A 15,151-nucleotide genomic window follows, 5' to 3' on the forward strand; every position below is an offset into this window, starting at 1 on the left:
CCCCTTGTGGGCGAGTACATCTCTCCTGTGCTGCCATCCATCCCTCACCCGCATCAGAATTTGCTTCTCTTTGTCCTTCAAGTGTGAACTAAAGATCAGTAAACTAACTGCTATTACTGAAGCATCCAGCTTCATGCACTGAACAGTTCCTGAGCTCTGAGCATGTGCAGGATGCAAGAAAGCCACTGTGGACTACCTACGACTGTCTTTCATAAGCTGTATACTAAAAGTACTTTGATGAAATATCTGATTGTTTTCTTAATTCCTAAAATTTCTGTTTGATTTTGATTCCTTGCTGAATTCACCCAGTCCTTTGGGCTTTCTCCTCCCATATGCTATTTCCTTTAGGAGCTACCTTCTCAGAGTCTCAACCAGAACCTCTAAATTCAAACATGTGATTGTATGACTATTCTTGTGGCCATTGATCCTTTTCAAAAGCAAGATTCCAGAGCCTATACTATGACTCATTAAGTACAGATGCTTTCTGCCCAGCGTGAGGATCTGAGCTCTTTCCCCAGAAGGTGGAACCAGTCCCCAGAGTTACCTTTTTATCTTCACAGGCCCACCATGACTTCCAAAAAACCACAGAGGCCACACATAGATACAGATTATGTGTATACAAAATAAATAAAATGTAACTTTTTAAAATGTAGGTAGATACTTTTTAAATGTATCTGGGTGGCTATGGTCTCCAGTCTAGGATACTATATGATGGGATACAATGATCTTACATTCTTTGTGTTTCTTGGTTGTATCTTGTGTATGTTAGACTGAATATGTCTCCCAATTGTAAATTGCCCCTTTATCCACCATTCTGTGGCTGTTTGTTTCATTTTCTGTGAGTCCCCTTACAGGGTGCTTTGCTTGACACTGCATTCCTGAAGCTGTTTACAGGGAGGTAGAGTGGTGCTCCACTTCCTTATTGGCAGTTCTGGTTTGCTTGGCTCTAAGAAACCTTTTTGTATACACCTGTAATTCTGTTAAGTTTCAGAGACAGCAGCTTTGGGGTACTGGTTGGAAGTGTGTTACATAGACTTGTTTTTAAGAGTAGATGCTATCAATATTTAATACAATAAGGAAGCAATGCAGAAAGGAGAGAAGAAGGGACAAAGTATGAAATGAGTAGAGTTTGGGTTTCAGGTTTGAGAGGTAACAGTGGGGCCATTACATGTACAAATGTCAGGTTTTACGTAGAATAGTGGAGGGCAGTCATAAATGCAACATAGAAGTTAAAATACAGTAGGGTATCATTGTACAGATTATAAATTCTAGTCAATTAGGAATCAAACTACTACAATGTTAGAAAAACATGTCACAAGGCATAATGCAACACTTACATATATATTCTATATGCATATGTTGTATACATATATAATGAAAACAAATATACATGCAAACCAACCAACAATATTCAAAAGAAAGTGACAAATATCTTCTCATCCAGTCCACATTCTGCGGCTTTTGTTTTTGTTTTTGTTTTTGTTTTCAGTATGAAGGAGAGCGTCCCAAGGCCACAGCTAGGTGGAGTGTAGACATAGAGACAATTGATTCTGCCTTTTGTTGGGGCTGGGGGACGGCTTGTCATATTATTGTGGGCAGGACTGTCGTCTAGTTGCATGGCTGTGTAATGTACAGATACCCCATCAGCCCTGTTCTCTGGTGGAACCCTAAGGACTCCAGTAGGAATGGAGGTAAATGTCGACTCTAGAAAGAAAATCTACCAAAGTCCTGTGGGTAACATTTCACTTATGACTTCTGTAACACAGAACATGGCTGAGAGGTCTCCGTGAAACTCTTTTTCAGCATCATGCTGCTGGTTATGTTAGATGGAGCAGTCAGACAGGAAAAAGAAATAAAGCTACCCAGATAAGGAAGGAAGGAAGCGACAGCGCTTTTGGTTTAAAGATGATATGACAGTCTTTGTAGAGAATCCAAAAGAACTAGCGAAGCCCTGGGACTAATAAGCAAATATAGGAAGGTCTCAGGATGCAAGATTAACATATAAAAGTCGGCTGCCTTCCTGGGTATGGCAATGAGAAAATGGAATTTTAAATTTACAACATAATAGCATTTACATAGCCATTCTCCAACATTAAACACTTAAGTCTAAATATTAGAAAATATGTAGCAGATTTATATGTGGGAAGCCACAAAGCTGATGGTGCAAAGCAAAGAAGCAAATCAGCCAAAGGAGTAGGACAGCTGGCCTCATCGGCTTCCTTCCCGTGTGCTGATGGATGTCCAGGCTCCACAAATGGGCACCTTCCTCGTTTGCTTGCTTTTCTTTGTTTGTTTGTCTGCTTTGTTGTTGTTGTTGTTGTTGTTGTTGTTGTTGTTGTTGTTTGGAGACATGATCTCTGTGTATAGCCCTGGCTGTCCTGGAGACCAGGTTGGCCTCAAACTCAGAAATCCACCTGCTTCTGCCTCCCAGGTGCTGGGATTAGTGATACGTGTCACCATTCCTGGCCAAATGTGCACTTTTATTTGGAAGTAAAGTAAGTGATTTTTGAAGCCCAACTGGTCTGTGTGTATTTTAAATTAAATATGGTTGTAAATTCTCTCAACATTTTTTTGGTAGAATGTTGCAGTCTTACCAGGATGGTCAGCTCTGTCTTCACAGTGCTTTAAGAGATTTCAGACAGGGGACTGAGGAAATAAATTACTTGCCAGACCCCATATGATGCAGACCCAGTCAAGTCTTATCATCCCAGTATTCCTATGATGAAATGAGATGTGGAGACAGCTGAGTGGAAGCTTACAGGTCACCTTGCTTGGTGTGGACAGTGCTGAGCAACATGAGACCCTGTCCCAAACAAGATAGAAGGTCATGACCCTCTCAGACCACCACTTAAAAAGAACCCTGCAAGAAAGGGTAGCACATTAAGGTGGTTATGGGCCATTGACACTGATAAATTCTCTACCAGCAAAATGATCAATTCAGGCAAGATTAAAGTATATAAAGGCAGGTTTATTGGGAAGCTGTTCTCAGGCAGGTCCACTAGTCTCGAGGAAGGAGGCCAGGGAAGTTGTGGGAAGGGAGACAGTAAGGGAAAGAGAAAGAGAGAAAGTGCCCCTCAGTGGGGTGGGGAGAAAGGAAGAGAGCCTCTGAGCTGGGAAAGGCCTGAGCTGGAAAGGTTAGGGCAGCCGGTGGGGTTTGAGAGAGGACTGGGAGATGTTGGGAGATCCAGGTCCACTTTAGTATGTTAGATATGCGCTGCTGAGCCTGAAGCCCTGCAGGCATGTTTATGAGAGGTCTTGGGGCAGGTGAGTGCCCTGCTGTTGTTGCATATTTGTTTTCCTCTCCAGATGAGTTTGTTGTTTTTTTGTTGGGTTGGGTTTTCTTTGGGGTCATGAGGGGCTATTTGGCCCACATTTCCATATCATCATCATCTAAGGTAGTCAGGACAGGAATTACACCAGGGCAGAAACCTGGAGGCATGAGCTGCTGCAGAGATTGTCTTAGGAATTACATAGGGAAAGGGGACCCGCACCCAGGCCTCTGCACTAGGAGTGACCTAGAGAAGCAGCCTCTAAAGGTGGAGGACTTAGTGTGTATGAAGGGAAGTGCATGGCGTCACCAATGTGGGCACTGACAAGGGGCCATCGAGACACAGCAGCAGGCTCTAGGAAAAGGCTGGCTGCAAAACCATGATGGGCTTTCTCTTCTGTGGGTTTGGTTTGGTTTGGTTTCGTTTGATTTGGGGTTTATCTGTTAAGGCCATGCTGAGGAGGCCTGTGGAAACAATGGTTTTACATAGAAAGTTCTGCCTATAAAAGTAGGGTTTGTTTTTTGGGATTTGTTTGTTTGTTTGGTTGGTTTTTGTTGTTATTGAAAGAAGATATTGCTTTGTAATAGGCTGGTCTCAAATTTAGAATTCTCGTGGCTCAGCTTCCTGAAAACTGAGATTATAGGTGTGCTCTGCCATGTGCAACTTCTAAGGTTTGGTTTGAAATATTTAAATCTTAATTTTATATATAGAAATGAAATTTACAGTTAGTACTATCTTGAGAATAAAAAATATTAAAAAGTGCTTTAAGGCCAGTTTACATGGTAAATTAGCTTTTAATTTTCAACCAAAAGCATTTTAGACTTATTTCAGAAGGGTTTAAAAATGTAGGATGCTGTGAATTAGATTCAGAAAGATAGCAAAATCCTCAAAGGGTGATAAATTAATTTTGTCTTTTCAGATACTCTGTCACCAGTGTATTGAGTCTTCTCCTTTAAGCTATTGGCAAGTTCTAGAAGTGTTTACATTGTAGAAACCAATCTTGCTTTAAATTCAATAGTGATAATTTCAGATGTTTGCTAGAATGCTGAGCCTTGCTCTGCTCCCTTTCTTGTCTCGATGCCCGCCGTGTGTCTTTCCCGCTCCTCACATCCTCCAGTGGTCTCTTCTATTCCCTCTCTTGTCCAGCCGATGCATCTCTCCTCCTATTTCTCAGAGGAAACAGAAGCATCAAGGACTTCTCCCCACTGTTCTGAGGATCACTGGTCTGCACCACTAGCAAGGGCATCTCCTCCTAGGCTGTGAGTTAGTCTGCGGGGCTGCCATCACAGACCCCACAAGCTAAGAGTCAGCATTCCCTCACAGCCCTGGAGTCGGAAGCCCAATACCAAGGCAAGCCAAGGCTCCTTTCTGATGAAACCTGCCTGGCTTGTAGAGCCTTCTGCTCATTGCGTCCTTACCTCCATTCATCCTGGGGACAAGGGTGGAGAAGGGAGAAAGGAAATGAAGAAGGGTTAGATGTGCTATCTCTTCTCCCCTTCCCTGTGGCCTCTAAAGGCTCTATCTCCAAAGGTAATCAAATCACCTTTGAGCTTCAGCCTGTAAATGATGTGTTGGAACACAGTTCAGTCCATAACGCATCCCATTTATTAAAGGTAAGTCTCCAGTGATCTGCACCGTGTTCTTCTCTAATGCTGTACTTATCCCGGTGCGTCTGGAGACCTATGCCACCCCTCGTCCTACTCCACTTACCTCCTCTCTCTGCACTGCTCCTCCCTCATTTCTCTCCTTCTTAAAATTCTGACAGTTCTCTATCTCCCACTCCAGTACCTACTTCTACTTTCTCTTGAGCCCCTTCTGATCGATCCTGCTTTCATCCTTGCACTCTACCAAAATTTTCTTTTTCCACATCAGCAGTGAGTACTGTCTGTCTGGTCTAGGTGAACATTTCTCATTCCTCACTGGGCGTGGCCTCCTGCAGCACTTGACAGTTAGGCCTAGAGCTTGGCCTGCCTCCTGCACATGGTTTCCTGATTCCACGTTCTTCTAGTTCCTTACCTCCCTGTCCATGTCTTCTGTTTGTTTTTCTCCTCGTTGTCTAGCCTCTGGAACTCTGCAGTCCCAGGGCTGAATATACTTACACTTGTCCCTTTTTTGTGTCTCACACGCACATGTTGCAGCATGATTTCATACACTAGGAACATCTTGGAAGTTCTTGCTTTATAATTTTAACCTACACATCTCTCACAAACTCAAGACTCAAAAACTCAGTCACCTCAACCATAAGTCTAACACATCTCTGAGATGAATGTTTCCATAACTACTCTTTTGATCTTCTTCTCACAACCTACTCTACTCATGGCTTTTTTATAACAAGAAATAACTTCATTTTCTACTTATTTAGGACAAAGATCTTGGATTTTTTTAACTTGTGTATATGGATGAATTGGTACCTATGGTGAACTTACACCAAGGTACACAAGTGTCTGAATATATGTTGGTACACATGGTGATCTTATACCATGGTGTGCATATGTATGGATGTATGTTGGTATATATGGTGTGCATGTGTATGGGTGTATGTTGGTATATATGGTGTGCATGTGTATGGGTGTATGTTGGTATATATGGTGAACTTATACCATGGTGTGCATGTGTATGGGTGTATGTTGGTATATATGGTGAACTTATACCATGATGTGCATGTGGCAGTCAGGATATGCTTGGGTGTATGTCCTTTACCTTCCACCTTGTTCGAATCTCTTGTTCCTGTTGTTGTTGTTGTCCACCATGTACAAGAAGCTAGGTGGCCTATGGGCTTCCAGGGCCTCGTCTCCCTTTCCTGTCTTGCTGTAGGACTGTCCAATTTTTAGCTACTACACCAGCTTTATATGGGGCCTGGGGACTAAAATCAGGTCCTCATACTTGTACATCCAGTCTCCTCCCCACTGATGCACTCCTCAGTCCCGGAAGTCACTCTTGCCTCATCTGTTTTCATCAGGCAGTACGTCCAGTCACTTCCTTCAGGCCAAGTCTGCCTGTGCCTCATCACCCCCTTCGCCAACCTGTATTATTTGCTGCTGCAGCCTAAATGGCCTCTTTGTTGTTTCTTGCCCCCAACAAAATCTCCAGTGATCTTATTACTACTTAAATTACTATTTTCTCCTATACAGAAAACACTTCAGGAACTTCCCTAGTTACTCATATTAAAAACTGAATTCTTGGCAGTCACATGCAGTTATAGATTCTGGTCCTTTCTCCTCAGAGCTCAGCTCAGTCACTGCTTAGTGACTAGCTTACTGACCCCCTGCACTGGACATTTTTATTGTGACTCGGGGCCCTTGTACTTAGAGTTGGCCATGGCCTCCTGTGTCTCTCTAGGAGGTGTTCGAGAACTTGTGTTTTGCATCTTACAAACTTCCCTCTCCCTTTCACAACCCCCTTTCCTGCCTTCATCTCTATCATGGACAATCAGACCATCTAAATCATCACCTTTTGAAAGTATATTTTTCACTCGAGCAGAAGCTCTACAGAAGTAGAGAGAGGTTCTTCTGTGTTGTATGCAATGTTGCAGCCCTAGCCTAGCTGGATGAGTTGGATATTTATCAGTAAAGGAGTTGGTCTCGTTTGTTTGGGCCAGCTAGCCACAGGTCCTGCAAGCCACACAGCTAGCCACAGGTCCTGCAAGGAGCTGCAGCCAAGACACAGACTTCTCTGCACTGACCAACATCTCTGAAAAGGAAATTGGTCTTTACAGCACTGCAGTTAATTTTTAGGTTCTCTAGTGGGTAAATATTTGTAAAGCACTTAGAACAGTGCCTGGTGTATGGTGCGAGCTCTCTAAGTGTTTATTTTAAAAGCAACAAATACTTCATCAAGCATTTTTTGATAAGTAACATTAGCAGAATATGAATCAAAACCAATAAACCTCAAAAGGTTCAAAGTGGCCCCAACTCTGTAACAGAAAGTGACTGTGTCAGTCACAGAGCTGGGGTGGAAAGTGACAGCTTTCTAGACAAATAGCAGTGGTCATGTGCTCTTGATACATTTTAACAAAGTTAGAGTGTAAACTGGATGGGACTGCAGATGTGGAAATTTGTGGAGTAAGCTATAAGCACAGTTTTGAAAGGATTGTTTCAAAAGTAAGGGCTAGGAGACTGCACAGGAAAAGGCTGGGTGTGGTATATCTATCCATTGTCAAACACTTCTCTGCAATACTTTGTTAGGGCTGGGAACCAGCCTTCTAGGATCTCACAGGTTGTGTCACTTCAGCCTTACTGCCATGACTATAAGAGCCTGCATGGATTGCTCCCTCCTTCCAGTATGCGATTCAATTAGACAGCACTTGCCTATCTATCTCTATTTCTTGAGGAAGTTCTGTCAGATTTAAAATGAAAGATTGGTGATACAGCTCAGTGGAGCAGTATGCATGAAGCCCTGGAGTTGTTTTGTGGGTGTGTTTGTTGTTTGTTTTTAATGTAACACTATTTCATTGCTTGAGAATTTTATGTATGTATACAATGTGTAATGATCAAATCTACCCCTCATTTCCAACCCGTAATGCATCCTGTGTCTCCTACCACGGTTCCCTCCCAATTTCTTATATTCTCTTAGTGCTGCCAATATATGCAGGGGTTTGGGGTCATTACTGGAGCATGTATACACATTCAAGAGTATTATTCCCCAAAGAAAACGGATTCTTCCCCCTCTTCGCCATCAATTGCCAACAGTTCCTCAGCTAAGGGTGGGGCTTCCCGATACCTCCCCCACTGCCTGCTAGGATTTTGTCTCGAATGATCTTGTGCAGATCTTGGGCTTGCTGACAAGGCACTGTGAGTTCATGTTTGACTGCCAATTGTGGCCAGAAAACAATTTTAATACAGTCATCCACCTCTTCTGGCTTTTACAGTCTTTCTGCACCTTCCTCCTGAATGATCCCTGGACCTTAGGAGAAGGCATGTGACATAGATGTCCCATTTAGAACCTCTGAGTTTGAGCCACAGCACTAGAAAAGAAAGAAGGAAGGAAGGAAGGAAGGAAGGAAGGAAGGAAGGAAGGAAGATGGGAGGGAAGGGGAAGGGAAGGGAAGGGAAGAGGGAAGGGAAAAGGGAAAGAAAGAGGAGAAGAGAAAAGAAAAAAGGGCATGGACTGTGACTTAGAGTTTGGGATGAATGTTAAAATAGCTACTGAGTTTGGTGTGTGTGTGTGTGTGTGTGTGTGTGTGTGTGTGTGTGTGTGTGTGTGTTTGGGGCAGATGTTAAGTCTCAGCTCCATCATTTTCTGTACTATATGGTGATAGGCAGGTTGCCAAAACACTTTGTGCCTCAGTTTCCTCACTTATAAAGTGGGAGTTCATAATGATGCTGCTTCAAAGAAAAGAAAGAACCGATAGAAATTCCAGCTACTTTGACAGTTGTTTCTAATCCCATAGAATGTCTTAAAGTAAAAGGTGAGGAAACTCTAAGAGAAATCAAGACAAAGATATGGAAAATAGAAACAGTGAAGAGATGACAAAACAGAGAAGCTGGATAGATGAGCAGACATGCTGAAACCATTTCCAAGAAATGAAGGTCTGTGTGCTTGACAGGGAAGGGGCCCTGGATAGGGTGGGTCACTCTCGCCTATCTGAGCACCAAGGAAAGGTTGAAGATCTCAAGCACTCCCAGAGAGCAGGAAGAGGGTCACATCTAAGAGACCAAGGCTTGAGTGGCAGGAGGACAATCACGTTCTAAGCAGTGTGGACTTATTCTGGGAAGGCTACCCTAGTTCCAGGAGAGAAAACTTTGATTTAGATATATTTGTCACTTCAAAAGATTGCTCTTGTGTGTTCAGCCAAGTAGGGGCTCAACTCTGCTTAGTGGTCTGAACTTTTCACGCCTGTCTTTGTCTGAGCGCACTTATTTTCCTTTTCAGCTAAGGTGAAGAGCATTCAATTCACCCCCTTCCTTCCCTTCCTCCTCTGCCAGTTCCCTGTCCCATTTGTCTCCCTTTCCCTTCCTGCTCTTCATTCTCCCTTCCTTTACCTTTGAGCCGCCACACTTGCTGTGTCTATTTCTGTCTCTCCTTCTCCCTTTTTCTTTCTATCCACAGAAGTCTTATGTTTGTCTAATAATTGGCAGGAGAGATCTTTTTTTCTTGCTTGCTTCTTCAGTGATGAATAGTTGGCGTCAGATCAAAGACGAGCCCTGTGGTTTTCTGGCTGCCCAGAAGGGCGGTGCAGCTGGCAGGCATCCCAGCTGCCTGGTGATAGGCATGTGGAAGAGATACCAAGCTCACAGGTCACTGTGTGTGTGTTCGTGTACGTGTGTTTTGCAGGCCAACAGCAGGCTGAAGCAGATCGAGAAGGAATACACTCAGAAGCTTGCCAAATCTTCTCAGGTAAGCATGAGCCAAAGACACAAAAGAAAACAATCAATCCAAAAGCAAACGCAAAAGGGAAACCGACAAACACAACAAAGCCTTTGTACTTCAGAGTTAAATCGAATTCTTGTCAGTTTTTCATGGATTAGTATGCTATTTTTATGGGTAGATAAATAAAATATGTTTTTAATACTTCGGTCTTATTAAATTAGGAATAATTGTACATATTGAACCATTTGAACCAACATACTACACACACACACCTTAATGTTCTCACACACACACACACACACACACACACACACACACACACAAAGATGTTGTAAAACTAGCTAGCACACTGAGCAAGCCCAGGCCGAAACACATTTCACAAGGGCAGGAGATACACACCTACATTTGTGATGTAAGCAGGTTGATAACATCTGTTTTTCCCTTTTTTTTTTTCAATATTCTAACTTGTTGCACCCATGAGCTAGCTTGTTAACTAATTTAAAATGACATACAATTCTAGGTTAAATTATAAGCTCAACTGCTGGCTTCTTCTGGAGGAAGGAAAAGAATCCCTGCATCCATCGCTGGCTGGTTAACTCTGGCTGTTTTCCTACAAGGAAGACTAACAGTTAAAACGCCACCTCTGCTTGAGGGGTGATGCTGGCAGTACTTTTGCTGCACGAGTTGGTCCATTTTCCAATAGCTTCAGTTAGGGAGCATCAAACCTCTGGAGTACCGTGAGTTCTCCTAGATGTAACCAGTGGTTACCTTCATTTGGTAAATGAATAACTAAACCATTTAGTTTTACAGTTTTCCTGTCTAGTGATTTTAAGTTTGGCTTTAGTGTCGTTGCCTGTGTACAATGGTGTATAAAGTGAAATTCATGTAACATTTTATGAATGCCTCATAAAAGGAGCAACAGAACAGATGGCAATACCCAACATTCCTGGGCAAAAACCTAGTGACTTTATTCAGTCTTCCGTATTGGCTCCGTTTTCCAGTTGAGAAAACGGAGAGTTAAGAGCTGGCTAAGGATGTAGCTCAGCAGTAGAGGGTAGAAAACAGAGATCAGAGAGATGAGCTCATAGGAGTTAGCAAGTGACTAAGCCAGGACTCAGCCTGGATCTGACTTCAAAGTGGCAAGCTTGACCTTTGACATACCAGCCTGCCCCAGTGCTTCACCTTCCCAATACAGCAAAACTTTGAATATGGTTATCAGGAAATGTTAATTCTGTAATTGTTTCTAAAATGAGCGTGTTATATAATTCACAAACCATTAAGAAACCCAGAAGTCTCTAATTGAATAGTCATATGTGTTCATGTGAAAGATGATTATGGCATGGTTGCCATTATTCCAGCCCTTAGGAAGAAATGCCCTTGTCAGTCTGCCAAGATGATGCTTATAACCAGCTGAAAGAGATCTGAGCACTCCCAAGTTAACGTTGAAACAGAAACATGAAAAATTGCAATTTGGCATCGTGCTTCTTTTGCTTTATTTGAAATGGAAGATAGAGACAGTAAGATGGAAGCTGGCTAATACAAGTGCTTAACTCACAAGAGTGTGAACAGAGTGTAAACTTAGGCTGAGCTACAGAGTGTGTGCAGAAGACTGGTCAGGTGACATTAGAGCAAATTAAATGCTAGCGTGTAGAAAAGCCCAGGAGTCCACAGGCTGGGTTGGCATACCAGACAGTGGTGCCACCTGTGTGTCCTTCAGGGAGTTTACCTGCCACCACTGGAATCTAGTTTCCTCATTAGTCAAGGAAAGATTATTACCTACTTCTTAAGACACTGTTAACTAGTAAGTAAAATTAATAGCCAAAGCACATAGTGCCTTGTATGTACTAAAACATTTAATAACTGTTAGCAACCTTAGGTGTGTGAATATTTCAGTAGGAAAAGGAAGAAGAAAACCAAGGAAGAGATCTAGAGGAAAGTTGGAATTTTTTCATCAGACACCATGCTTTGAGGTGCTTAAAGACTGATGAAATTTCTCTACAAAATTTGGAAATGTGCAAGCATGCTATTTTTCTTCAAGACATTAAGGGAAAGGCCGTGGGAAAAAAACCAGTAACTATCAGGCACGGTAATCATTTCATAAACTAAAGATCAATTGATGCCAGAAACACACATACTAAAGGAATGTCAAATGGAAGATAGCCTTACTCTGATAACAGCACTCGTCTGTACCCATCTCTGAGACAGTGAGTATTTATAGCCATGAACTGGCATTTGAAAGCATTCGCCTACAGTGCCAGGCACTACTGAGAAACAGATTATTTTTAAATAAACATTTTCAAAAACTCAGAACCATGGACTGTTTGTGCTTTCAGATGCTAGTTTGTAGAAATCTCTAATGCATATCTCATTGAGCTCATGAGAGCGCCAGAAGCAATGTTGCTTCAGTGTGTTTATTGGAATTTTAAAATCTCCCTCTTAAGAGCAGTGCAAATGTGAATATAGTAGAAATGGGTCCATGGGTGCTCAAGAGAACAGCCGTTTAAATTTAGAAAATATTTGAAATCTTTTCCTCCTGTAAAGGAAGTTATTTGATCTTTGAGATTTTATCAAAAGCTTTGGTCCTAGTAGCACATGTGCACTTCACCTCAGCACACTCAGAGCCTGTGCCCCTTGTGAACCACACAGCGTTCATCATAGCACAAGGGTGGCATCATCTCTGGCCATGGGACTTCTCCCAGTCACAGATTTGTTCTTTTTGTCTGAAGATTAGACAGTTACCTTGCCTTCTGAGTCTTCACAGTTCAGATCCCAAAACAAGGTATTACAGTTCTACAAAAGTATTCGTAGCTGAAGAGGACCAACTGCCACATGAACCCCACCCCCACCCCCCTGCCAATCATCCCTCATCACTACCCTGGCTTGCTTCCCCTTCATGGTGCAGATTAATGCCCCAACTGTGTCCAGGGGCCATGCCAAGAAGTAGAGGGTAGCAGGGGTCTCTGTCTTCCTGTATTTTGTTAGGAGCCCCAATACCCTCCTGTCTTTTTTAGGTGTGGTTTATGTTGGCTATTGAACTTAGAGGAAGAGTTTCAAAGTGTACCAAAATCTAGAAAAAAACGTAGAATGATTTAAAAATCGAAATTTAACCTCTATTTTACATTCTGTAAAGACGTTAAATACGATCCTAATATCTATGTAAAGTTTCATTGCTTAACAATTATTAGCAGCTATTATTGCTTTCATGGATCAGGCTGCTTATAACACCCCTCCCAAAACAGCCCCTGTTGTTAACCAGAGCGTTAATTTCTCATATCTACGTGGAAATGTCCGAATCCAGTCCTTACTCTGAGGTAGATAGAGGTTGAACACTTAGTGACATTTTGTGTTCCTTATGATTCTATCCAAACTGGACATTCCCAATAATGATTGTCTATAATGTATTATTTTTCTTTCAGAAATTTTTTACTATTATTTATGGACTGGCTAGATTATGTCAGTTCAGTTTTCCAGGTGATGAGTGTTTCCTATTTAGCATGGTAGTTCACTACTTTATTTACCATTATGATCACTACTCAAATATTTAGTGAGTGCTAGTGATGTATGCACTGAGCTAAGGTGAAGAAGTGTGTTTTCATACACTCTTAAGTCTACAGCCAGTAGACTTGACTGTTGTGTTCCTTGGCTACATTCTGCTTGTAAACCTAGTGTTCTGATCACCTCCTAGTCTGAAATATTAAATCTCTTTAGGTGACAGCCATTCTACCCACTTGTCTGGCTGTAGAGTTCGTTCTACTCCAGTGTCCTGACACTGCCTCATGTTCCCTTCATGAGCTTTAGAAAGAGCCTTCCAGATATGATCCCATTGTCCCACAGACGTCCTTATTCCCTCCCCTACAGACTGTAGAGGCAATCATGCTTTCCTTGCAGCATTGCTTATGCGCAGCTCCTTCCAACACCTACACTCATTTCTTCTTGTATGCATTGTTCACAATCCTTTAAAAATGAGGGATATCCTGGTTTTGAGCCCCTAAAATCATTTGAAATATCCCCAAAATATTTTTATCTTCAACCTTGGCTGCCTCAATTTTTTGAGGCAACATTTCATGTAGCCCAAGTTAGCTTCAAAGTCAACATACAGCTGAAACTGTCCTCCAGCTCCCGATCCGCATGCCTCTACTCTCACTACTGATTTGCTCAGTCCTAACATTTGAGAAAATATATTTTGTACTTTAAAAGTATACCATCACTACCAACTACCACCTCCTACCCGCCACTACCACCTACCCCCCATCACCCATCTTATCACCACCCACCCAGAGTAAACTTTCATGAGTATAGCATATGAGCATAGTTAAGGAGGAGACAACCTGTTTGGAAGTATGAACTTCTCTTTGATACCAAAATCTTGTTAAAAAACAAAAAGGAAACTGGCTCACTGGAGGATGAAGCTGTCTGTGGGCTTCAATTCTTACCTAGCTCCATAGCTGGGAATCATCTTCAACAAGGTGAAATATCTAACCTCGCTTTGTATCTCACAGTAGCAAGTGATATAAAAACTTTAAATTTCAACACAATCCATAAACAGTAGTTAATGCCCAAGGGTTACTGCATAGAATTAAGTGGCCATGAGGAATGAACTTACTTAGCTTGCTGGGAGTTTGGTGGGTGGTGGTGGGGGCGGGTGGTGATGGGGGTTGGGGAAATGATAGGTGGTGGTAGTACAAAGTCTTACAAAAGTCAGACCAGCCTTTCTCACTCTTAAAAAGTTTATTTCTCAATAAAATACAATCTGACGCTTTTCATTTTTTTGAGATCACAGATGTTCTTTCTTCTGATGAGTAAATATTGTGGAATGTTAGAGTGGAAATGTCTTCCAAAAATATTTGGTTGAGCAGTTGTTCACCATTCACAGTTTTATTGGAGCCTTTTATTGTGTGGAATTTTGTGCATTATCCTGAGTGATATGTTAATTGAAAATGTTCAGTTTGTGGAATAGAGTTTTGCCAAATTCATTCTTTTGTTAAGCATAAATACATATAAAATAGATGCCTCTTGCTGGAGAATTTGAAGTTACAGCATGCTGTTTTCATTTTAGATCATAGCAGAACTTCAGACAACCATTTCCTCTCTGAAAGAGGAGAGCAGTCGGCAGCAGCTTGCTGCAGAAAGGCGGCTCCAGGATGTTATACAAAAGTTTGAAGATGAGAAGCAGCAGCTGATTAGAGATAATGACCAAGCAATCAAGGTAATCTGAAGACTCCAGCAACCAGTGGTACCAGCTGCTTTCATGTAATTAAAAGGAGGCTGGAATCTCAGCAGTGGGCAGATGAACTCAGGTATCTGGCTTGCTCACACAGCCTGCAGTAATTCATTCACTGGACTCTCTACCTTTGATGTATCCAGTGACTCAGGCTGACTTCCCTCCAAGAGATCGCATGCCAGCATAAAAAGTCATTTTTGGCAAGCTTTAGCCATTCATATTGAACAACTATCTGAAAAATACCTCGCCTTTCTCTTGAGAATTACTTTGGAATTGTCTCTTGAAATTAGAATGAGTGTTTGAGCTCAGCACTGCTGCCTAGCACATACAGAAGTCAGCTTTCCATTTTTAT

At 42.1% G+C, this 15,151-nt stretch overlaps 1 protein-coding gene across 12 annotated transcripts in view; it reads left to right on the forward strand.

Annotated features, from left to right (window-relative positions):
- Window positions 1-15,151, forward strand: part of Cep112 (centrosomal protein 112) — a 435,401-nt gene that overhangs the window by 317,821 nt on the left and 102,429 nt on the right. For 11 of the 12 annotated variants that reach the window (XM_030246412.1, NM_029606.3, NM_001373899.1 and 8 more), the window contains 2 exons: window positions 9,543-9,605; window positions 14,635-14,784. The exons of the other annotated variant lie outside the window; for it this stretch is intronic. In XM_030246412.1, the coding sequence (XP_030102272.1) occupies window positions 9,543-9,605; window positions 14,635-14,784 (213 nt within the window). The remainder of the gene's footprint in view (window positions 1-9,542; window positions 9,606-14,634; window positions 14,785-15,151) is intronic. 12 annotated transcript variants of the gene reach the window in all.

The sequence above is a fragment of the Mus musculus genome, chromosome 11, assembly GCF_000001635.26.
Source record: "Mus musculus strain C57BL/6J chromosome 11, GRCm38.p6 C57BL/6J".
Classification (NCBI taxonomy): Eukaryota; Metazoa; Chordata; class Mammalia; order Rodentia; family Muridae; genus Mus; species Mus musculus.